At 44.5% G+C, this 24,097-nt stretch overlaps 1 protein-coding gene across 3 annotated transcripts in view; it reads right to left on the minus strand.

The window, feature by feature from the left end:
- Positions 1 to 17,987: 17,987 nt before the first annotated feature.
- ARB2A (ARB2 cotranscriptional regulator A) overlaps positions 17,988 to 24,097 on the minus strand; it is a 2,893,216-nt gene continuing 2,887,106 nt past the window's right edge. For all 3 annotated transcript variants that reach the window (XM_069627631.1, XM_069627632.1, XM_069627634.1), the window contains one exon: positions 17,988 to 20,491. In XM_069627631.1, coding sequence (XP_069483732.1) covers positions 20,349 to 20,491 — 143 coding nt within the window. In that variant the 3' untranslated portion in view covers positions 17,988 to 20,348. The remainder of the gene's footprint in view (positions 20,492 to 24,097) is intronic.

The raw sequence follows: 24,097 nt of genomic DNA on the forward strand, positions 1-24,097 counted from the left end.
GACTGTCTCAAATCGTCAAACTGACTATGGCCCGAGACAATTTCATCTGGAACCTGACTAGGAACCAGGCCATCAGAATCCTCATCCGCCTCTGAAATATAGTCCAGGTGGCGAAAAGAAGGCACCAGAGAGTGCTTGCTCTTAACCAGAGCCTTCCTAGGGGGTTCTCCCATGCCACGGGGTACCTCCGACACGAAAGGCGTCGAGCGAATCGGCGCCGGCGTCGAGAGAACCGCCATCGGCGCCGAGAGGATCGGCGTCGAGGAAATCGGCGTCGACGTCAGATGCAGCGCCTCCAGCATCGGCGGCGTCGACACAGCCCTCGAAGCCGGAGCCCCGAGCGTGTCCCTCGACGACCTGAGCGTCAACGGCTTCGACGACTTCCTCGGAGCCTCGAGAAAGCCTGTCGACGCCCGTGACGCCTCAGACGTCGATGTCTTCCTCGAAGACCTCACAGGTGCATGCGGTCTCGAACGCGTCGAGGACCGGGACCTGGAACGGGTACGTCGAGAACGAGTCTCCTTGTCCGAACGGGACCTCTCCCGTGACTCGTGCCGACCACTCTTGCGAGCGGTGTCTCTCGACCTCTCATGACCGACCCCACTCGGGGGCGCGGACGGCTTAGTACCCTGCGACTCAAGAATCGCCAGCATTTTCTTCCCGAAGGAAGCCCATTCCTCCGGCGTCGCACGGCTGGTGGGGTAAGCGACGTGCCGGGCAGAGTCCTCCGAAGAGGACCTGGAAGACGACCGGTGTCGGCGCTTCCGAGAATGCCTCGAAGAGGCTGAGGAGTGGCGAGACCGACTCCTAGAAGGAGACCCACGAGACTTCCGATGATGACGCGGAGAGTCACCCCTCGAATCATCCGTCGAAAGCCCCGCAGACTTCGACTTCCTGGGCTTGGACACCCGACCTACCGACAACTTCTTCTTACGTTCGCGTAAGGCTTTGGACGTGAGCGACTGGCAGTCGATACAGTCATCCGTGTCGTGGGCCTCCCCGAGGCACCAGAGGCAGGCGTCGTGCGAGTCCGTCACCGACATCTTGGACCCACACTCCCCGCACTTCTTGAAACCCGGACGCGGGGTCGAAGACGAAGTAGAAGACATCTTCACACGAAGGATTTTCACAAAACGAACAGGTTCGAAAAACCGAGAAGAACAGAACTCCAAAGAGTCAAGGCGTTAACCGAGATTCACGAAGCAACACGTTCGTGGAAAAAACGGAACTGAGGCTACGGGCGTCGTGCGTCCTACTTATCACATCGGATGACGTCAGAGGAGGCCCTCGACGACGGCGCATCGACGCAGGACGCAGACGCCGAAAAAAGTTTCCGAAGCAGCACAGCTGTGGTGATTACATGTCATAGATATGGAATACGTCGGAGGACCCAATCCCCTCGAACCATTTGTTTAAAGATTTATAACTTGCCAGTTAAAATTGTGAAAAATATAAAAGTAACAGATTTGTGAATCTAAATTTTGGCTGCACGTTTCAAGAGGCGGCAAAATCGTGTGACATGTTCTGGAAAGAAACGGCAAGAAATGTGATTTTACGCAAAATGTATTTCCGCTAGAAGTATGAAACTTTATACACTTATGCCGATGTTTAACGCGCACACTTGTAGAAATTTGCTTAATAATTGGACATTGGGCCTCATTACGACCCTGGCGGAAATCGCGGTGCAAAATGCACCATGGAGCACGGCGGAAAGCTGCCGATAGCGCCATGGGGGTTGGCGGATTTTCCGCCCCATTCCGACCTTGGCGGGGCGGTAAATCCCCATCCCCCATTTTACCCTTCCCCATTCTCATTTTTGCCCCATAGGGTATAATGGGAGTGGGGAAGGCATTAATTACGCCACCGTAAAATACGGTGGCGTAATTAACAACAAGGTCCCGTAGCGCCATGGATTTCTCCGCCCGGAAAAACCAGGCGGAAAACGCTCCATGGCGCTACGGGAACTCGTAGTAGGGCGGACGGGTCCGCCGCGAATAACGCTGGCGTAAACCCACTCCGCCAGGGTCGTAATGAGGCCCATTGTGTTCCTAGTGAAAAGGGCAAAATTCTTTGAAAAGCGGAGACAAGATCCCACAGCTACAGGGTTTTGAGGAGTAGCTGCCATATAAAATATGTAATCTGTATATGTGATTGTTATAGAGGTTGCACATGTGTAAATATGTATTGTGCCAAAAGTAGATTTTGTGTTCCAGGGCTAAGGGGTGGATTCTCAGCCTCATAAAATCACACCATAAAGGTGACGCTCTGTTTCTCTCCTCCTATCAAGGCAGAGAGTAGACTCTGACCCAATCACCTGTCAAAAAGGGCAAGCTTAGGCTAAACCGGCTTACACCCCCCCTTTATCATAGCATAAATAGAGACAGCTCACCACACAAAAAGACAGATTCACACACTATCCCGATGCTGGTGGAGCACCCTGCTGCTGAACGCTACATCTCCCTTGCTCCGGACTCCAGAAACTTGGCAAAGCACAAACCCATTGCATAGCTGAACCATTTTCAGCTAGGCCTCAAATTCCAGAACCAGAACCCCACAAACCCAAGGGGAAGCATCATAATACAGCCGGGCTGCACTGTACTGCTTGCCTGCTGAAAATAATATCCTCATAACCAAGAGGGCCTTGCAGATCCAGTCCAGTCCTGTGCCGTGTGGTGACCAGAGTGCCTTGCAGATCCGATCCAGTCTGATGTGCCCAGCCGTCTTTCCTAAACCAGATCCTATCCCCTGACCAGAATCTTGACGGTCCGGAATTCTGATGGTTACATTTAAAAACATATCCAGTTAGTATCTATAAAAAGAATTGTGTCACTGGCATATGTATTTTGCATAGCCAATCCCTATCTTAAACCCATCCTATCTTGTATTCAGAACCTGTATTGTTAGGAGTATTTTTGAATTGTCTGAACTCTCTATCCAAACCATCCTATCTTCCTCCACGACTAGTACTGTTAAAACTATCTTTGCGCTCATCTTTTCTCATCTGAAGAAGGCGAGTTTCCTCCGCAGGCAGTCATTCTGATCAAATGGCTGTGTTCCTGTGTGGTGTGTTTTGTTCATAGTCATCCTCTAGTGTAAGAAACCCTTTTGACATTTTAAAAGTGCATTCCTGATTTCCCTTCTTGCGCCTATCTCGAAAAAAGCGACCTCTACTAAAATGCCTATAACTCCGTCTGTTTTTGTGCTAGAAACAAAATTTCAACTTCTGCTTGTAGCTATCACCCATAGCTATGAATCACACCTAAAACCATTCCAAATCAATACGGTTCTCCTGTTATCGCGAATATCGTGCAGTGAAAAATTTGCTGCAAATTTTCATTTTGGGAAATTCTTACACGTGTAAACCAGCTTTTGATTGCTTCGACTTGAATTTTAAGATTTCAAATTGTTTCTTCGTATTAAATGATTGCTTGTGTTTGTGTGCAACTATCCAAAGCGGCTCCCTTAAGAATTTATATTAATTTCAGCAATTTTGACCATATTTGGTGTTTTTGCCCAGTCCATTCTAAAGATAACTTCAAAAGCCATTCTGACAGCTTGACAGTCAATTCCATTTTGTCTTGTTTTTGAAAGGGGGAAAGTGGGATTGATATTCTATTTGATTTCTGCAATTCCTGAATACCTGCTCTCGCCTCCTATCACTTTACATTGCCTATTGGGGGGTTGAGGGGTTTGTAGGGGGAACCTTTAACCACAGTGCTATCTGATCTGAAACCACACACATGTATTATTTTCTGTGCTGAATTGTTTTGCTCACTACTTACTCCTTGTGTATTAAAGAGACCATTCAGTGTTACGTCACCCCATTGGTGATTGTTGTGTACCTATTAAGACATATTGTGATAAAATTTCAACTACATAAATAAATCTTTACCTTTGCAAACCAGCCTGATTCCTGGTTCAGTGTGACCAGGGGGGGGGGGTTCCAGGAGAAGGGCGTGATATGAGTGGTATATCGTTCAGAATAAACAACTTTTAGACAAAAATAAATAAGGATTTCAGTTGGGTGTGTGCTGGATTGAAATCACTTACATAACCTCAAAGGTGTTACCATCTGGACCTATCAGTGCTCGCCTCCCCAGTTCTCACCTCCCCAGTTTTCACCTCTGACGTGTTTCAGTTTTGGCATAAAGAAGCCTTTTTTAGAGTGCTGCTTTAGCAGACAGAAGTTGTCATATAGTAAGTAGGATCACATGCTGTTAGGTAAGATTTCCACAGGGCTGGTAAATCTTCCTTGCCTGGTTCAACTCCAGAACTTTTTGCTTTTCTAGTGAGATATTTTCCATTAATACCTCAGTGAGTGGGAACCTTTTTCCACACTCACCTGTCTTTAACTCTTTTTATGGGTGTCATTTTTAAGACTCTCCATAGTGTCTTTTTAAAGTTATCATGTCTAACAACTTATTGGCAATAAGTGCCTGTTGTTGCTGGGTTGCCCTAGGGGCTCCCCATTTAACTTTCTTGTGCTAACCTTGAGTGAACTACAGTTCCCAAGGGTAGAAAGGATCTTTGGATCCCTTTTACATTTACTTCTGTGAAACCAGCACACCCCACCTTATGTGGAGTGCTGGGGAGATACAATGTATCCCCTTTCACATTTAAACTGTAACAATTCTGTTACAGTGACAAGCTTACCTTTAATGGCTGGTGGCAGTGATACCTTTTACTAATTTGGTGCACCTTTACCGCGTGCTGTAATCACAGCTGCAGTAAAGGCACCTAAGGGTGCTCATTTTTACCAAAATGGCCCCTGTCTTCTTTTTCTGCCATTTTAGTGTTTCTTGTCGTTTCTTGTTCCTTCCCCTGACATCCAGGGTGGGAAAATCCTTTGTTTGAGTTTTGTCTTCGGCGGGAGTCCCCTGGACACCCCGCCCAGGCTCCAGTCAGTCTGTAAGCACAGGAAGTGGGGGAGGGGTCCCAAACTTCCCCCTCCTTTGTCTTAGGTCTTCCTTCAACTGGGCCAAATCCCAGTGGGGGGTTGGCTGTCCTGATTGGACAGCCAAACGCCCCTTTCTTGTAAAATGCGGGGGGAGAATGCAGAGGTTGTGTTGCAGTTCCTGATAAATACTGGAAACCTGGAAGCTGAAGTCTTGTCGACCACTGGAACTGAAAACCGAAGAGGATGACGAAGGAAAAGCGGCGGGAATGATTTCCAGCGGCCGGAGAGCCTGCTTTGTAACCGGAGCCTGCTGCAGCCCTTCCTTCCGATCGACCTGGGGTCTCCGAAAACGACGACCCGAACCCAGAGCCTGGTGAGACCCACTAGACTCAAGACGACCTGCATTTTGAGCCATCCCACGGGTTCCTGCGACCTTGCGTTCTTGCAATACCCCAATACCCTGGGACCTCCTGCCACTGTGCGGTGCATGGTCTTCCGAATTCCGAATCTCGCTGAACCTTCGTGGGCATCTTGGTCTATCTCCAGAGACACGAATCGAGTCCAAAAAGTCCCCTCACAAGAGTGCTGGACCTTTTAAACGACGAGAATTCAACCGCGATTTTCTGTCTTCATCTGTGCTCCTTGAAAAGGCGCCAAACCCGCAGAACCGCATTCAGCCGTGAGAGAAATCTTCCCTAGAGCCTTCTTCATCGATCCCTGCTGCAAAGTCCCTTCTGAGGTCTTGTGTTCAGTCTCCAGGACAAGGAATCCAGTGACCGGGTATTTGGCTGCAGTCCCTGAAGTTCTCCTGCTGCAATCTCTTCTTCATTGCTGAGGTACTGTGTTGGCTTGGGTATATACTTACCTTAAGCCTGTTGGGATTATTGTGTAGTCCTGGGGTGTTTTCTGTGATTGGGAGGTCCCTCGTCCAGTACACCCAGTCCCACTGCTAGAATCCTGCTGGGGTGTCTTCTGTGAAGCCCCTGGACCCTCTTCTAACCCTAGAAGCAAAGTACTCACTTGTTTGCCCAGTTTTCCTAAGGAAACTCTGGCTTTTGCTACTAAAGAACTTATTCTAACACTGCCTGTTGGTCACTAGTCCGAGTGACCCCCTTCTGCCACTGAGAACAATCATGCTCTAAGGGAAAGACTTTGAAGGGATTGGGACTTCTGCCTAGAAAAGAAATCAAGTGTTTTTACTTACTTGTAAAGAGTTGGTTGGTAACTGTAATTCTAAGAGTGAACAGTTACAAAAGTTCTTACTGATCTTGGATGTGTGATGCACTATTCTTAAAAGTATGGTTAACATCTTTCCTTCCTTAGCCACTGTTTTGCCAGTCTAAAAGAAAGTAGATGTGAAGGTATTTTACTTTCCTGTGATTAGGTTGTGCCTCTTTACAAAAGTAATGTGTTGGTATCACCAGGTTAGTCCTGCTAGGGTAACTGTATGAGTGTCCCCCAACTGGGTCTTGCTTCCCCTGACTTGCTGCTAGCCTGTCTTTAATAAGTCTACAATAGGTTGTTGCCTACCTAGAATATCTATTCTGTAAAGTGTGACATTGGGTTTTACTTTCCCCTTCATTGTGAAGTTAAAGTAAGTGGGTTTTACTTACCTTGTGTTAGCTGTGTGCCATCCAAAACAAGTTACAAGAGTTATTGCTTATCTCCATCTGGTGTTCCCTGATTTCCAAAGCATCTGTAATTGTATATTACATCCATTAGGTTTTGCTCACCTGGTATAACTGTGTGTTATGACAAAAGTAGTGATAGGTTTTTACTGCACCTAGAATAAGTGTTTCACTATTCACCAAAAGTATATTGTCCAGTTGACTGTTTATGTGATTTGTTCCAAGAGTCACTGTACAACTGGAAGGGCCTACTGTCCTTGTATTACCACAAGTAATCTAAAAAGTAACCATTGGTCTTTTACTCCCAAAGAATAGGCTTGGCCTATACTAAATGTGTATAACAAGGTTTTGACTTCCCTAGAACTACTGTTAGGTGTTCCAAATAAGGTCTATACTTGGGTCTGTGTACTTTCAAGTATAGTGTTGTGTTTTATATTGTGATTTCATATAATGTTTCAGTATTTACTTAACCCCTAGATTTATCTGGGCCTACTTGTATTTAAATAAATCCTTTATTTTGATAATACATAGTGTTTCAGTGTTTCTTTGGATCATTTGTATTACAATTTTTCACTTGTACTGTATCTACTGCCCTCTCTCCCTCCTAAGATAAGCCTGGCTGCTCTGCCTACGCTACCATGTACTCAGGTGGTACAGTCTTATACTAAGAGTGGAGTCTTGTACTGCCTCAGTTGAATGGTTTTACTAGGCCCTTAACTGGACTTCAGAAAAACTGTCCTAACACTGTTGGCATGCGCTGGGATCAAGGTGGATTGCATTACATTGATTATTGATATACTTTGTGTCCAAAGGAAACCATCCAGTAGGTTTGGTTTAGCCAAGGTAAAGTGTACTTATTATATTTAACACAAGAACCAACACCATGGCCTGCTTTAGGCCTGAGGACTCCTCTTATGCTGCAATAGAACATTTGGTCATAATGTGTATAGAGAAGGGCCTCAATTGTGAAGGAAGTAAGCTTGAATTATTACAAAGGTTAGGGGACCATATGCATGGTTCCAGTGAACCTGTGTCCACTTCTTACAATATTGCTGGGAGTGAGGATGATGAGGGTTCAGACAGCTGTCCAAACTCCTCAGAGGAGGAATATGAGGGTTCTGATGAGGAGGATGTTAGTTCACCCCCCTCTCCTTCTCCTGCCTCTACCTTACTGCCCACCATATACTCTGAGATATCTAAGGAACTGAATATAAGAAAATTCCTGTGGGAAAACAATATGAAGATGTGGGACTATGAGAAAAAGTATAACAGGTCTGTAGAAGACCATTTTCTGCACCCCTCTTCTTTTTCCAGGTCTTCTGTGTCTGCAGCTTCCAGGTTCCCAGAATTGGTGAGTCAGTATGATATGAAGTGTGACATTGTTGTATGGCTGAAAACTTTTGACCTCACTTGTAAAAGGTTTGGTCTGTGTGAGAGTGATAGAATACCCTGGGTTCTTTTTAGACTTCCCAAGAGGGACTACCATGTGCTCTTGGATTTACCTGAAGTAGAAATAGGTAACTGGGATAGGGTAAAAACAGCTCTCATAGATAGATATAAGAAAAAAACTTCTACATATCTACACTCCTTAAGGGACTCTGAGAATAGAGGTAGGTCAAAAAGTGCTGTCTCCTCATCCCTTAAGAAATCTGTCAATACTGAGTATAGCAGAAAAGCTGTGGTCTTAGACTCAGCTGAGCCCCCTTGTCAAAAGGCTGAGGCTCTTAACCTTGAAGTAAGAGAGGTCCCCTTAGGAGACCCCTCTTTAGAGATAAAAGGCATTAACTGCCACTCTGAAGGGCACTTGGGTGTAGCACCCATAACTTCAAATAGGGACAAAGCCCCTAGGCCCACAAAGCTAGAGGTCACTCCTGTGACCCCACCTTTAGCTGCTGCTAAGGTGATAGAGCCTCTTGAAAAACCACATGTAGTGGAAGTGATTCAACTAGTTCCCAGAAACTTAAAAACTTCTGTCCTAGTAACCCTATGGTGTAATACCATTAACCAGGTCACTGCTGTGACCCCACCTTCAGTTAACACTGAGTTTATAGAACCTCTTGAAAACCCACCTAGAGTGGAAGTGGTTCAACCTGTGGATAGAAACTTATATATTCCTGTCCGATCTATAACACTGTGTAAAAACTTTGTTGAACCTGACAAGAACCTTAGTGTTCATGTCACACACCCCGTGTGGTGTATGTCCTTTAGAATAAAGGCCCCTTCAGTTAAACCTGTAGTGGCTGAAACATTTGAAAACCCACTTACAGTGGAAATGGTTCCTAAAACTCTAAACATGGATACGCCTGAAAACCCACTTACAGTGGAGGTGATCCAGATGGATGTACAAAGCTTAGGTGTTTTTAACAACCCTAAGAGGGCAAGGAGTTTCCTTGACCCCAAGGTAGGAATTGAGTTTTCTCCTTTAGTTCAGAGTGCCCAGAATGTAACTTCTAGGCCTGAAAAACTGAACACCAAAAAGAGTTATAAGAAACCTAAGAGTAGCTTTCTTACTAGGCCTTCTAATAAAAAGCCTGTGACTCCAACTACTCCTACAGGAGAGATGGATAGGTGTTCTGACAAGGCTAGGGTCTCTGTTTCAAGAGACCACTCTAAACCTGTAGGACCCTCTATAGCGAATCCTACTGAAAGTCCTAATGTTAGAAGGGAAACCTCTAACAAAGGCAAATCAAAATCTAGACTATTAGGGAAATGGGAGCCCAAACCATGCTCTACCATTTCAGTTCCAATTCTAAAGTCTTTGACCCACACTGCTTCTGAGGAAGGGGTGGATAGACAAGTTGGAAACCTAACTAGGCCTTTGAGGACTGGTAAACCTCAAAGCTGGTGGAAATCCAGAAAAGATATGTCTAAGGCTAAACCCTTTGACATTGTGGGCTCTTCTGCTGAAGACCCCCTTGTAAATCCTAGAGTTAGAATGGAAAACCCTAACCAAGGTAAAAACAGATCTAAGAGGAAGTGGAAGGATGTACAATGCTTTGCCACAACCCCTCCAACTAGGATACCTGAGACCCAACCTGCTCATGTGAGAGAGGTGGTGAGGAATCATGGAGACCCCTCTAGGTCTAAGGGATTTCTTTATAAGAACCCCTTTAAAAAGCCTATTGTAGGTTCAGAGGTTGTCACAACTTCTGAGGGACTGTTTAATCAGATCCCCTATACCTTAGACAAGAGTAAAGTGCCCAACACTACTTGTAGGTCATATAGTTTGCAAATGATAACTAATATAAGAAAAAGTATCACAGCAAGGGTTACAAAAAGATTGCTAGTTGACTCAGCAAACAGTTTAACCGACTAGAAACAAGAGATCTATCCAGGTGAGGATTAGCTTCCCCTGTTCCTTAGTCTGGGGGGGACGAGTGTTAGGTAAGATTTCCACAGGGCTGGTAAATCTTCCTTGCCTGGTTCAACTCCAGAACTTTTTGCTTTTCTAGTGAGATATTTTCCATTAATACCTCAGTGAGTGGGAACCTTTTTCCACACTCACCTGTCTTTAACTCTTTTTATGGGTGTCATTTTTAAGACTCTCCATAGTGTCTTTTTAAAGTTATCATGTCTAACAACTTATTGGCAATAAGTGCCTGTTGTTGCTGGGTTGCCCTAGGGGCTCCCCATTTAACTTTCTTGTGCTAACCTTGAGTGAACTACAGTTCCCATGGGTAGAAAGGATCTTTGGATCCCTTTTACATTTACTTCTGTGAAACCAGCACACCCCACCTTATGTGGAGTGCTGGGGAGATACAATGTATCCCCTTTCACATTTAAACTGTAACAATTCTGTTACAGTGACAAGCTTACCTTTAATGGCTGGTGGCAGTGATACCTTTTACTAATTTGGTGCACCTTTACCGCGTGCTGTAATCACAGCTGCAGTAAAGGCACCTAAGGGTGCTCATTTTTACCAAAATGGCCCCTGTCTTCTTTTTCTGCCATTTTAGTGTTTCTTGTCGTTTCTTGTTCCTTCCCCTGACATCCAGGGTGGGAAAATCCTTTGTTTGAGTTTTGTCTTCGGCGGGAGTCCCCTGGACACCCCGCCCAGGCTCCAGTCAGTCTGTAAGCACAGGAAGTGGGGGAGGGGTCCCAAACTTCCCCCTCCTTTGTCTTAGGTCTTCCTTCAACTGGGCCAAATCCCAGTGGGGGGTTGGCTGTCCTGATTGGACAGCCAAACGCCCCTTTCTTGTAAAATGCGGGGGGAGAATGCAGAGGTTGTGTTGCAGTTCCTGATAAATACTGGAAACCTGGAAGCTGAAGTCTTGTCGACCACTGGAACTGAAAACCGAAGAGGATGACGAAGGAAAAGCGGCGGGAATGATTTCCAGCGGCCGGAGAGCCTGCTTTGTAACCGGAGCCTGCTGCAGCCCTTCCTTCCGATCGACCTGGGGTCTCCGAAAACGACGACCCGAACCCAGAGCCTGGTGAGACCCACTAGACTCAAGACGACCTGCATTTTGAGCCATCCCACGGGTTCCTGCGACCTTGCGTTCTTGCAATACCCCAATACCCTGGGACCTCCTGCCACTGTGCGGTGCATGGTCTTCCGAATTCCGAATCTCGCTGAACCTTCGTGGGCATCTTGGTCTATCTCCAGAGACACGAATCGAGTCCAAAAAGTCCCCTCACAAGAGTGCTGGACCTTTTAAACGACGAGAATTCAACCGCGATTTTCTGTCTTCATCTGTGCTCCTTGAAAAGGCGCCAAACCCGCAGAACCGCATTCAGCCGTGAGAGAAATCTTCCCTAGAGCCTTCTTCATCGATCCCTGCTGCAAAGTCCCTTCTGAGGTCTTGTGTTCAGTCTCCAGGACAAGGAATCCAGTGACCGGGTATTTGGCTGCAGTCCCTGAAGTTCTCCTGCTGCAATCTCTTCTTCATTGCTGAGGTACTGTGTTGGCTTGGGTATATACTTACCTTAAGCCTGTTGGGATTATTGTGTAGTCCTGGGGTGTTTTCTGTGATTGGGAGGTCCCTCGTCCAGTACACCCAGTCCCACTGCTAGAATCCTGCTGGGGTGTCTTCTGTGAAGCCCCTGGACCCTCTTCTAACCCTAGAAGCAAAGTACTCACTTGTTTGCCCAGTTTTCCTAAGGAAACTCTGGCTTTTGCTACTAAAGAACTTATTCTAACACTGCCTGTTGGTCACTAGTCCGAGTGACCCCCTTCTGCCACTGAGAACAATCATGCTCTAAGGGAAAGACTTTGAAGGGATTGGGACTTCTGCCTAGAAAAGAAATCAAGTGTTTTTACTTACTTGTAAAGAGTTGGTTGGTAACTGTAATTCTAAGAGTGAACAGTTACAAAAGTTCTTACTGATCTTGGATGTGTGATGCACTATTCTTAAAAGTATGGTTAACATCTTTCCTTCCTTAGCCACTGTTTTGCCAGTCTAAAAGAAAGTAGATGTGAAGGTATTTTACTTTCCTGTGATTAGGTTGTGCCTCTTTACAAAAGTAATGTGTTGGTATCACCAGGTTAGTCCTGCTAGGGTAACTGTATGAGTGTCCCCCAACTGGGTCTTGCTTCCCCTGACTTGCTGCTAGCCTGTCTTTAATAAGTCTACAATAGGTTGTTGCCTACCTAGAATATCTATTCTGTAAAGTGTGACATTGGGTTTTACTTTCCCCTTCATTGTGAAGTTAAAGTAAGTGGGTTTTACTTACCTTGTGTTAGCTGTGTGCCATCCAAAACAAGTTACAAGAGTTATTGCTTATCTCCATCTGGTGTTCCCTGATTTCCAAAGCATCTGTAATTGTATATTACATCCATTAGGTTTTGCTCACCTGGTATAACTGTGTGTTATGACAAAAGTAGTGATAGGTTTTTACTGCACCTAGAATAAGTGTTTCACTATTCACCAAAAGTATATTGTCCAGTTGACTGTTTATGTGATTTGTTCCAAGAGTCACTGTACAACTGGAAGGGCCTACTGTCCTTGTATTACCACAAGTAATCTAAAAAGTAACCATTGGTCTTTTACTCCCAAAGAATAGGCTTGGCCTATACTAAATGTGTATAACAAGGTTTTGACTTCCCTAGAACTACTGTTAGGTGTTCCAAATAAGGTCTATACTTGGGTCTGTGTACTTTCAAGTATAGTGTTGTGTTTTATATTGTGATTTCATATAATGTTTCAGTATTTACTTAACCCCTAGATTTATCTGGGCCTACTTGTATTTAAATAAATCCTTTATTTTGATAATACATAGTGTTTCAGTGTTTCTTTGGATCATTTGTATTACAATTTTTCACTTGTACTGTATCTACTGCCCTCTCTCCCTCCTAAGATAAGCCTGGCTGCTCTGCCTACGCTACCATGTACTCAGGTGGTACAGTCTTATACTAAGAGTGGAGTCTTGTACTGCCTCAGTTGAATGGTTTTACTAGGCCCTTAACTGGACTTCAGAAAAACTGTCCTAACACATGCTCTGTGCCGTGTGTGAACTTTATAATGAACTTGCACAGCAAGAAAAGAAATGTATCACTGTTTCCCTCCCATCCTGATTATGCTTTCCTGAAGGTGAGAGTGCAACCTCTGCCCAAGACTTACATGCTGAAACACTGCTCATTCACCTGACCATATTGTTCTCGTCTTAAACCCCCCCCCCCCCCCCCCCACCAATGAAATAACCAATTACAAATGCACGTGTGCTCTCCTGTATAAAGCTCAGTACCTGGAGTGGAGTTGCTGCACTGAGTCTCGTTCTGTGGTTGGGTTGCTGTTGTCCTGTGTATACTGTCTTTGCTGACTGCCATTAAAAAACGTTCCCTAATCCACTAGAAGAGTCTTTGGTTGTTTTTCCACAACATAAGATATTAAAAGCGCATTAAATGGTGCGTCTTCTTTTTGACGGTATGATTTAAAAATCAAAATCTTGAGCACAGTGGGTGGGTCTGGGGTGGTGCAAACAGAGAGCGACTGTCATTTATGGTGATTTATGTGTGAAAATGGGATTGAATAGCACTTGTACTGTTCTTAATTTATTATGAGCTGCATGTTGCACAATAACAAGGAGAATATTTAGGGTGCAATTCTAACCATGTACTGGTGCTTAGAGAGAACCAGGACCACGCGCACTCTGACAAAGTAATGTCATCTCACCCACCATTTCAGTGTACACAAAGAGCTTTACAATCAACCATTCATGGATCTTCTACCTTCGGACACTGACATGTTGATTTGTACATTTTTCTTTAAATTTGGGTAATTGATTCTGAAGTTGTACTTATTTCAATTAACAACGTTTATTCCAAATCTGCATTTCAGCCTCTTTTCATTTCATGTTTCAGCCAAAAATATACAGTGTCCAATAGATAACAGGGTCCCCAAGAGTTGGTTAAGAATCTGCTCAGGCATGCACTGTAATAGCATCACCCTTAATTTCCCTGTAATCATTGAAGAGACAGGTCTTTCTGGAAATGACACGCCAAGATATTTAACTGCCGTTTCTCAATCAACCTTACTGTTGCTGACTGGTTGAACCTAAAGAAAAAGTTGCTAGTAACTGCTTATGTGGGATGTTCGTTAATTAGAACACAATAATGCTGCTAATAGAGCTGGATTCTGCAAATAATGGGTTTAAAAAATATATGCACGTTGAAGTAGTACCTTCAGTGTTTGTGCAAATGGTTAAATCCTGATAACCCAGAGGTTAAGATTAATTGCGAACCTTCCAGCCACCACCTCTTTGTTTTGCTTGGTGACCCCGAGTGGGATGGGTATGCACAGACGTGGGTCCCGTGCCTGCTGGGCCTGAGAGCCAAGCTACTCCTCACTGATGAGGCCCAACAAGGCCGAAACATGTCTGGGGATGCTGGTGGTCTCGTGCAAAAGGGATGTGACCAAGCAGTTTGGGCTGGACTGGCAGTTTTGGGGTGGGAATAAGCCTGATTTGTTTATGGTCTTTCCCCTTTTGTGATGGCTTGGCAGGCGAAGAACGATGGTCTGGAGGGTTGCCCAGAGCAATGACAGAGGTTAAGATGAATTCTAAACATTCCAGCCATCACACCTCTCTTTTTTAGCTAAATCCTGGTAAGAGTTCAATTTAAAATCCCCATGGTTATGGAAAAAGTAGTGTAGATTAAAATTAAAAGAGTGTTTATTTCCTACTTGGGTGATATTACATTCAAAAGCTGCTTCTAGTGGTTAATATTCAAATGTGTCAATCCCCACCATGATGCACGTTCTAAATAGAAAACATCTTCGGTCTGGTGATTTGTTTTTGCAGCGCAGGTTTGCTAACCTAAAATGACTGAAATCAAATGCACTGTCTGAAAGAATATAGATAACCTGTGTGCTGATCAACAATGACCATCCCACCAGTCACAATACAAAAGTGCAGTTTAATTCACCCTTGGGCGAACACCACTCATTTCCAGAACTGGCAGACACCCAGTTGGGCAGTGCGCGCAAAGGCAGACTAGTACCACTGGAAACGCGTATCGATATAGACCAAGAGAGATACCTAGGGCAGAATTCGATGAAGCTCCATGTCAGGGAGCTGTAATTGTGGCCAATTATGGATGAGGAGGTAGAAGAAATGATGCAGAACTGTATCAGATGTGGTTATAGTGTGAAGACCAATAAGATGGCCTGTCCACCTCTTAGGAGTGTGGAGGTTCCTGAGAAAGTATAGGAGGAACTAGAGGTGTATTTGATAGAGCCTTTCAAAATATGTGGGTCACTTCCAGAATATTTTGTAGCTCTAGTCAATTACTAAATTGGTTGAATGCGAGGCCAAGCACACCATACCAAAAGACAAGACTATAGCGGTCATGGACAAGGTTTTCAGAAGGGAACATTTAAGAGAATCTTCAGCCACTGACAATGTACTGCAGTTTTGCTCCCAGTAGTGACACCGTTTTTGGAGAGTTTGGCCATTGCCCATCAGAGAACAGCCTTTCATCACCCGTACTCAAATGAAACGGTTGACCCATTCCACCAGATCATTTGAGAGAAAGTCCAAGTGACCACTGCCAGTGGAGTTGAATTGGTGAACGGTGCTCAGTGAAGCAGTTGCCACAGACAGATTTACACCTTTCTCAGTTATTGGGGTAGAGCCTTTCCCCACACGAGAGGCATAAAGCCCAATTTCAAGTTAACACCAGTCTGGACCCACACTTCTGGTAGTGAACAAGTGAATATGGAAGCCTTGTTGAAATAGGAGTTGTAATGAAACATTGAGAGGTATTTGGAAAGCATAACGAATGAGTGCAGTTAAATGTTTGGTTGGTGAGTGGGTCAGTGTTAAAGACCCCAAGATATCAGGAAAGGGGATGTCTTGTTTTCTATCCCACAAGAAGATAGTCAGGCTGGGACACAGCAGTGTAGTCCTGGAGAATGAGAAGCGGCAGAGTGTGGGGGAGCAGTGGTGAAATCTTAAGCACCTTTGAATGAGGGCACTCTCAGAACAATTGGGAAGATCTACAGAAGGGTTGTTCTGCTACTGTGGAGAGGCCTGTTGAAGTGGGTAGCAGTTAGGCCCCCATTTTGAGGCAGAGTTTTCGGACCCACAAAGCTCCTGTTAAGAAAGGAGATTACATCTGTTACGTTTTAAATCTCGTATTCCTTTTCTTTCAGTTTCCCCCTCCCCTTTGTTCTGTATTCACATGCACTGATTGAGAGATGTTCTGCCGAGTCCTCTATGCGTTTTGCGTGCCTCTTTTTGCTGTGGTGTAGTATTTTACTTAGTTCTAGAAATGCAGAATGTTTCTAAACCTGAGTTATAGCTGAGGCAGGTGGACTTGAGACTCCAGGATTTGTGCAGTAATAAACTAGAAGTGTACTGCATGTTCTTCTATCCTCAACACACAGCTACTAATTTACAGATGGACTGCTGCTTATATTTGCATTTGTCAATATTATTATTAATCTGCACAGGTGTATAAACTCTGGGAATGTTGTTCTGAAGTCACAGTATTGTTCTGCTTATGAACAGGATCTGCATTTCCTGTTAGTTAAATTGTAAGGCAGAAAATACACTGGAAGCCGAAACAACAAGATGGGAACTTGAGGGCGAGTGTGTAATGCTTAAGGGGGGCATGCATACGACTGGTTTGTGCACAAGTGGTGCGGAGGGTTGTAGAAGCATACACCTAACCTTTTGTATTGTTAACAGGATGTGTAGGTTTGTTTTATAATCTTTTAAGGTTTCTGGGGATGAAACGTGACCCTGGCACAGGACCACTATTACCTATCTGTAGAGAAAAGAAAGAGGATCCAAAGGTAGGAGCCCTCCCGTCCCCTGCACACTATTACAGGTGGTACAGGCAGGAAGATCACAGATTCCTGATTGGAGGATTCCATGACAGAAATCCAACAATTTTGAAAAACAAGTACCACATAGCAGCGTGGAGTGTCATGCTCTACTAAAATAAATATAAGAGAGTTGATATGAACATATATACAGTTTTAGGGGGTTTGTGGTGAAGGAATGGCAGACTGAGAAAGAGGAAATGTAGCAGGTGAAGAGAGAATGACTGAGAATTACTGAGGGTATTGCATAGAACAAAGGAAAATTGAGGGGAAGTGATTGGTGTGATCTAGGAAAAGGCGTTTCAGGAGCCGCTTGCGGATTGTTGTGAAGGACACTACATGGGCAATCCAGTTGGTAAAATAACAAACCAAGGGAAAGAGTGGGTAGGCATAAGTGTGTAAGGAAGAGGCCTTACTCTAATGTACAGTATTCAATACTCTACACAGTATCGGGGAAAACTTTGTTTAGCATGTTGTTAACGGATCATAATTGCAGCTACATGCCTAGGGATTATACTGGGTCCAACATACGTTTTATTTATACGTATGCCTTTCTTTGTGTACACAGACATCTGTTATTCGGTGATACAAATGTATACACTGAAAACAAATAATGTTATTAGTGCACAAGTAATTATTCAGAATTGCTGTTAAAAGCCTTAAGGATTTTTTATTAGTTCATGCGCTCCTCATTTAACCTGTCAAAAAAAGTTGATAAATTATACAATATGACCTCTTTGAAAATGAAGAACGTTCTTGGAAAATGGCGGAGATAATTTGTCAACCAAGCGAAATAAATATTTAAAAGCACCACACAGATCACATTTTAGAAAACTATTTTGTGAAGAAAAATGTATTAAAATGCCTGATGCCATGAAAATAAAGATGACCTGCTGGCATGTTTGCAGCTTTTACTGTGTGCTGTCTGTTGCATGGGTTGGTGCAGCATTAGATTTAGAGTATTATGCCTGCTCCAACTCACTGCAGGGCACCAAGCTTCATCCAGGCACACCACTTTCATGCAGGCAGATGTCACTCGAACCACTGATGTAAAAACACAACCAAAATGAAGCACTCGCTTCACTTTATCACTCAGACTTGGGCTCAAGTCTTGCCACACTCTTTAACCCCGCACACAGCTCGTCACATCTATGAGCACATAAAATGCAAGGAGCAAGAGTCAACCGTTGCACATCATAAGAAGAGAAAGTCTGTTTTTATTGAGTGTAAACAGAAATATACAATCCAAAGGAATTGAAATCCTGTGCTTTACTGATCATTGCAAGCAATACAAAAGGGCATTTGACAATATTTCCTTAGAGAAATAATGATGCAGGTTTTCCATTAAAAACATAAAAGCAGACTTAATGTTGCAAGCATGAATTTTAAGCCAACTAAATCGATTACATGTGGCTGGGCAGTCATTATACATACTTTTGGAAACATTTGCAGAGGGTTGCTCGACTGCTCTGCAGCAGTAAAATATTAGCGATGAGTACAAATGTGGATTAAAACAAAAATCAATATTGAAAAAGAAGAAAGAGAATACACAACATTGCCAAGTAAGTGCCCTGCCTTCAGTCATGCAGAGACTAGAGGAAAGGAGTGAAGTGCGAGGATAGACATTGCACAGAACCAACCAGTAGGTGATGGGGCATGCATGAAAACAATAGTCACACTCGGAGAGCTCACGGCGCAGTTCACTTTTGCTGTCGTTTTGGTAAAAGTACGTTTAGTTTTTGGGGCTAGGTGTACCAATTTCAAAGAGCAGTAAGTGCCTCTATCAAGGGCAACTGTTATTAATTGGAATAACATTTGTCAGCATGAAAACCTTGGGAGAAGTGCATGCACGCTATAGATTTAAAAAAACGACCTCCAAAATTGAAGCAACGGAGCACTTCCGGCCACAGAAATTAAAATGGAGTTGTGTTCAAGGCACCGAATTAAAACGAAACAAGAGATTTCATTCAAACAATAAATCCCTTAAAAAATGGTTAAAAAAGGTGAATGTGTTGCCGAACGAACCCTCTCGTACTTTACGTGGGAGCAATCGTCGGCTCGTGTGGCCGTGGGAACGCATCGCAGAGAACCCCTGCGGAACCGGTCTAGGGCAGGAGCACACGCATGCGATGCACTGCGCCGGGCCAGCCCCTATCCAGGAGGCCAACGCATACACGAGCCCGACCCGACCCTGTGACGAAGGGAACGTGGCCAGGACTAGACCCAAAAGGAAATACACCGTGTGCCATGAGAGATCATGGATTGGGGCCCATATGTAATAAATGTCTTTGGATTAAAATCAGCATCAACGTCCATAATGCATCTTGCTTTTTTGCTGCTATGCTTCACAGTGCGTTCCAGAACTGCGTGTAATTAAAGGCATGTAATCGTGGCCCATACATCACAACCCCCTAGCCCTTAGCCGTGCAGCCCATTTACAATCATGGGAAAATCCTCAGTAGGGGTCCCTGGACGGAATTCGGGAGTTCGAAGTTCAGTGCCCATGAACCAGGCAAGAGGAACATCCGAAATGGATGCTTTCGTGAATTCGAAGAGCAATGATCTTGCGCCCTTTATGGAGTAAGAGCCTGGCATTAAAGGGCAATTGCACTCACAAAAACTGCTGGAATTAAAGAAGCAGGCACGGGCAGGGTTGCCGTTGTCAAATAAGTAAATCTTACTCAAAAATCATTTCAACGCCACCTCAGAAGAAATATTTTATAAAAAAAATAAAAACAAAGACCAGACCGAAGAATACAGAGATGCCATTTGAACGGTGCATTCATTTCGTGTCGATGTTTAGTGATCCTCCGCATTTAGCAGTCCCCTATTCCAGCATCTCGTGGCGAGGGACCTGTGGGGGCAGAGGCGGCGAGATTCAATTCCCGAGATTTGTGGCTCTGTTATTTTGCAGCCGACGTATGCACAGCGTTTACTCTGGTCTCGAAAGCTTAACTGCACAGTGAGCGGCAGTATGCAGATTCGTGTGCAAAAGGACAGAGCGTCCCGTTCCTGCTTTTATGTTCAATACACTTACTGAATATGGCTTGAAGCAAACTTCATTAAAAGCCTAAAAGGGCATTTTAATTCCAAGGTTGTGTTCACCTAGCTCTCTCTTTTTATACCAAAAACCGTGTAATTAATCTGCCTGGTTAAAACAGTTCTTTTAAGTTAAAATCTTAAGCATGTTTGTTACGCACATTTTCCATGGGAAAGCAATACACGCTGGTAAGGTACAGGTAAGCAGCGGAGGAGGCTAGGTGACTGGCGGCGTCCGGTAATTAGAGCCTCCGCTGCCGCTTGAGCCGCACGGTGCCGCTGTCAGAGCGAATCTGGGCACTGACGGGCAACGCGCAGGCCCAGCTACAGCCCACAGGAAGCCCAGCCAGAGAACCCATATTGCTGTGACAGTTGCACTCATCTGGAAATAATGCAAAACGCTATTTAGATGTATACAGCGCGACCCGGTGCTCTAGGAAGAAAACAATCTAATGAGGAGCTGGGAGGCTGCTTGTGGAAAATCAGTAGAGGCGCGATTGTGTGTCCGCTGGCCCCTTCTTAAAACTCTTCGTGCTTTATTCTGCTGGAGCGCCGTGCTGGGGGCGGCCCCTCTTCAGTGTGCTTCGCTTCCAGAGCTTCCGTAAAGAATTTGAAAATCGAGTGGAAACTCCTCCAGGAAGTCATTTCGTGACGTTCTGTACCTGGAAGCAAATAAATACGTGTTATTATTGTTGGTCGATTAACTGGGTGTCTACACTTGGTCCGTTATACTTATATTGTGCTGAATGGTCATGTATTTTGCCAACTTACAATATCAAAGTACAGCTTTCACAAACTCATATGGCTGCATTTCTAATACAGTTATGTAAAAAAAAGCCCCTATGCCAGCTGTAGGCCACCCACCCTTAACAGGGCATGTGTCTTTATAAAAGCCGAAGATATGTACATAGTTGAGCTACCAACGTCTGTGCTCTAAAGAGCCTTGCCCGAAAACGTGACAGACACGAGTCCATATGATCATTTGCCACAAAGATGCAGAGAAAAAAAGTGAAGGACCACACAGTGCTCCGAGCAATGTGGGCTGGGAATGTTAGCACACAGTCCCAGCAGCATCTGCCTCATGGATTTCCCCAGTCAGCAGGTACCGGTTGGGGGGGGGATGAGAGAAGAGGGGGGCTTTGCCACAAAGCTTGGCAGCTCTGCTGGCTTCTGATTATCCTCCCCCCACTGTCTGGAGACTTCCACCCTGCAGTCCGCCCAGGCCACATTAGCAACGAAAGAACCCACCCTCGTGATCAAATGCTTTCAGGGGGTAACACTCTTTAACGTCACATTTTGATCATACTTTACAAGTCACTATGTTTTAGGAACGACTACTTTCATTTATTAAAACATATTGATGTAGGTGGGTGATGACTTGTGATGATAAAACTACAGTATCAATTATTTCTTTCTTGAAAGTAGAAATCTTAAACTTCTCCAGCAGCTTAAACTGTACATAGCATTTCAATTAATTCTTCTCTTCCATCCAATGCAAACATACAACATATTGTAATGTACTAGAACGCTTCATCTTTCCCAATTTTCATACCCAACTGGACACGCATTGTCCCAGTGACAACCTCTCAAAAAGGCCTGCATGCACTTAACTAAAGTAAACCAACCCCAATACATCCAGGCTCTCCCAAAGAGCGCACAGGCGATCATTATTGAAAAGCGGTATCCTATCTTGCCGGATAAACCAATTATCCCCACGCAGAGAGTTGGAACTCACAGAAATCATTGCATAGGTTTCATACTTTAACGCGGGTTTATGGTAATTCTTTATTCGGAAATAGTAGGTCATTGCTATGGTTACTCTACAAGGGTGCAACACTCCTCTACGCCTTCAGCTATTCGCTTACTCCTGGTAACCACATTTGTTGCCTAGCAACAGTTTTGTGACAATATCACAATCTGGTTGTGCAACAATGAAGACATTTGAGAAAGAGAGTCATGGCCAGAGATGGGAGGGGGAGAGGGTGCAGGAGACATTTATGCATGTGTGTGCTTGGAAATACATGGGTATGCATGAGTATGTATATTTAGGCTAATTGGAGAGAAAATGGGCCTCAATTATCTTTTTCTTTGACAAAGTGCTTTATTGAATGTGACCATCGTCCCTTTTTACCACTGGAACAATTCTGATAAACAATAAATGCTCTATTATTCGCACTAATTTCAAATGCATATCAGGGCCCACGGAATAATAGGACATTCAATTTTTATGTAGCACTGAATGCTGGATTCCTCGAGGTTCTAAGCCGTGTAATATCAGGAGGTCTTATATTAGCAGGTGCTATTTTTAATATCTTAAGGGTTATCAATTTATTCACATTGAAAGGTTGAAGGGCAGGGCAGCCGAGCCAGATTTCAAACTCTTGACAGGATTTTGCATACAGATATCTGAAGAGAGCACTGAACTCACTTTCAAATGATGGCTCTGCTCAAATAACACTACATAATATCATACTTTTTAAAAAGCATTTCATGGGGCACTCCTTTTTGGCCAACACAATGATACACCATTTATCAGCCTGAAAAGGATGACGGCTTAGCGAGTAATCTGAGGACATCGCTCAAGAAGGCTTATCCACTATTAATAGCCAGAGTGCATAACTAAGTGAAAGCTCCTTGGCCTAGGGAATGAACAGTGGAATGAATATATGGGATATTGCGCAATCAATGGGTGCATCTAGTCCCTCTTCATATGCAATTGTTTGCACTCTACTATAAGTAAACTTTGTTCAAGTATACCTATTATTGTCCATTATTCCTAATACGTCAATTTCAACTCCACCCGTATAGTCATTTTACCTACAGGTGCAATTCATTCTACCTATTTGTTTAGAACATCACATTAATGGTGTTGGTAAACATGCCTGTACACTCTGATCCAAACAATGCCAAACACACAGAGGATGCCCTACACCACACAGATGACCCCCAATAAAAGGGAAAGCATGTTGTCATGGGTATCAGGCAGGTATTTGGGGCAATCTGGGTGGAGGCTTGGCAGGCCTGGCACAGTCACACAAATAATCCATAACAAATCCCTCCTTTCATTCCTTCCTACTGTTTGTAGTAACTTCATGGTTACCACTTCTGTTGCCAAACAGGAAGTGCATGATAACTCATGAGCTCTCTAGTGTTTGGGTGTGGCTGGCTATATAAGCCAGACCCAAGATTCTTCCAGTGCTTCATGTTGCTTACTGTGAGCTGTATCAGCAACACACTTGCCATGCTCTGGATCAGCCAGCATCTGCTTACCTGCTCCGGATCATCCTGTTTCTGCTTACCTGCTCCGGATCATCCTGCTTACCTGCTCCAGATCATCCTGCTTCTTCTTACCTGCTCCGGATCATCCTACTTCTGCTTACCCGCTCTGGATCATTCAGCTTCAGCTTACCTGGTTCTCACTCCACGTCGCAGCTATCTCCAGTCAAGAGGGGACTTCTACACCGGCACCTGTAAGAACAAAGAACAACAGCGTTAACATACGCACATCAGTAATGCTGTGCATACTCACCGAATCTTCCCGCGACGGTGGAATCCAGGTTAGTTGCACGAGCGCACAAACCCCTGTAATAAAGAAAATACATTATTCATTGCGCTCGCTCCAATAACGCGAACACTTATTTCACTGCGCTCCCTCTCTCTCTACGCGGTGCATACTTACCAAAAGCCTCCATGCAAACTTACCCAACCACCAAGTCTCCAGTAGTGCTGAACCTGGACTCGAGGCACTAATACCACATAATTTCTCCTGCAAGGGAAAGGGAGAGACCAGGCGCACTCGAATTGAAGGCGCTGCGCAAACCTACCAGCAGCTGGCTTCTACACGCAGCGCTACTAACCAACAAAAATACCGGCAAACAAAGACAATACAGACAATTTTGGACACTCAACATTCTACGCGCAACGTTCACTTGTGGGATGGACTTTCTAGCCAGCCAGTGAAGAAACTGGCACCTTGAACTCTCAGCCTCGCCTCGCTGTGAAGGCATAAAACAGCATTTGGCATCTGAACTCAGCCTATAGACATTGGCACCAATCACATGAGTGAATCGCGCCCCTGCAAATGCAGGATGCAGTGCACACCCTACTAAAGATCAAGGTAAGCCCATAGGGGGACATCACAGCACACAGTAAAAAGAAGGGAAGGGCCCAGGGGAATCGGGTGAATTCAGGTCTGAGTGTACACCTTGTATTTGACAGGTATTCCTCCGGGTGAAACAGGGGAAGTGAAGACTCGGGGTCAAGGGAGG

The sequence above is a fragment of the Ambystoma mexicanum genome, chromosome 6p (genome assembly GCF_040938575.1).
Source record: "Ambystoma mexicanum isolate Mex_15411 chromosome 6p, UKY_AmexF1_1, whole genome shotgun sequence".
Classification (NCBI taxonomy): domain Eukaryota; kingdom Metazoa; phylum Chordata; class Amphibia; order Caudata; family Ambystomatidae; genus Ambystoma; species Ambystoma mexicanum.